Source organism: Limulus polyphemus, unplaced genomic scaffold (genome assembly GCF_000517525.1).
Source record: "Limulus polyphemus unplaced genomic scaffold, Limulus_polyphemus-2.1.2 Scaffold6033, whole genome shotgun sequence".
NCBI classification, from domain to species: domain Eukaryota; kingdom Metazoa; phylum Arthropoda; class Merostomata; order Xiphosura; family Limulidae; genus Limulus; species Limulus polyphemus.
In genome coordinates, this window is record NW_013671643.1 from 30,587 (window position 1) to 31,853 (window position 1,267).

Consider the following 1,267-nt stretch of genomic DNA (forward strand, 5'->3'; position numbering starts at 1 on the left):
TTTAATCCAGTGCAAACAAAGAGTCATATTTAAAGTAATTAAAACAGTTATTTAATCTGCCTAGACTACCCACGTAGAGTTCTAAATGAATCTGACAATCATACAGGGCATTGCGATGACTGTAAGGGTAAACTTATTCCACAACATGTTACTCACCAAATGCCTGTACTATAAAAGACACTTTGAGGCAAATGGTCTGATGAAATATTACAAACCAATCGACTTATCTAGTAAGACACACCAGATGTAGTGACTCTTTCATTTTTACACAGTTAATGAAGTTTAAAAAGCTTCCCACACACACATACATTACTCTAAGTACACAGATGTGTTACTGTAACTTTATTTCTGGTTATGTTACTGTTTAATACAGTTACTAGATGGTGCCACTGTTTCTTATCTTACTAAATTATAAGTTAGTTGTAAACCCATTTGTCATAAAAAAGAAACTTTTTTCTCTGTTTACAATAGTCAGGGTCCCAATTAAAATATACAATATAACTAAAAGTATCAAAATAACATCACAGGCCTTGTATCTGTGTTAATAATGTATAAAAGTGAAAACTGAATAAGATGGCAAGTAGTTAAAATGGAAATTAAATTTAGCTAATACATCGTAAAACATGACTGATCGTTGAGATTTTTATTTATTTCTATTTGATAAATGTTTCCTGTAAACAGGTACTCTGGTCAGGGATGTATCTCCGATGGGTTCTCAACCCCTCTCCTCAGATGGCAGCTTGGGAGACCATAGCAGAGATCAGGGAGAAAAATAAGGAGCTCAGGTCCAAGGCAATCAGACTCCGAAGGTATGATATTTGAGCTGTCTGCATTTTTACATTTGCCATTCTGGTGATAATAACATTATTATAAGAACTTAGTTTAAGTATGCAGAGTTGTCTTTTATTGTTCTAATGGTATAATTATTTTCAGTTATTGATTTTCAAAAGTCCACATTTGATCTTATTAGAATTAAAACCTGATCTGTATCATAAAAAAGAAGTGATAAAAACAAAATCATTATCATTCAAGTCAATATTAGTCACCAGATTATGAGAATCAGGTTTATGCCACATCTTACAAATTTTAAAATCATTTGATTTTCTTCACTTATTAGTGTAGAAAATGACATAGAAAACATATCGGAAAAGGTAAAACATACAGTTGAAGCAAATAATTGTTTTATTTGTTACGTCTTGGGCATGTACCCATCATTAACCTGATGAAGGGCATGTACCCATCATTAACCTGATGAAGGGCATGTACC

The 1,267-nt window shown here is 32.4% G+C and overlaps 1 protein-coding gene across 2 annotated transcripts in view; it reads left to right on the plus strand.

The window, feature by feature from the left end:
• The window catches only part of LOC106473276 (myotubularin-related protein 9-like), a 30,101-nt gene that overhangs the window by 25,218 nt on the left and 3,616 nt on the right, over positions 1-1,267 (plus strand). For both annotated transcript variants that reach the window (XM_013933959.2, XM_022401738.1), the window contains one exon: positions 682-809. In XM_013933959.2, coding sequence (XP_013789413.1) covers positions 682-809 — 128 coding nt within the window. The remainder of the gene's footprint in view (positions 1-681; positions 810-1,267) is intronic.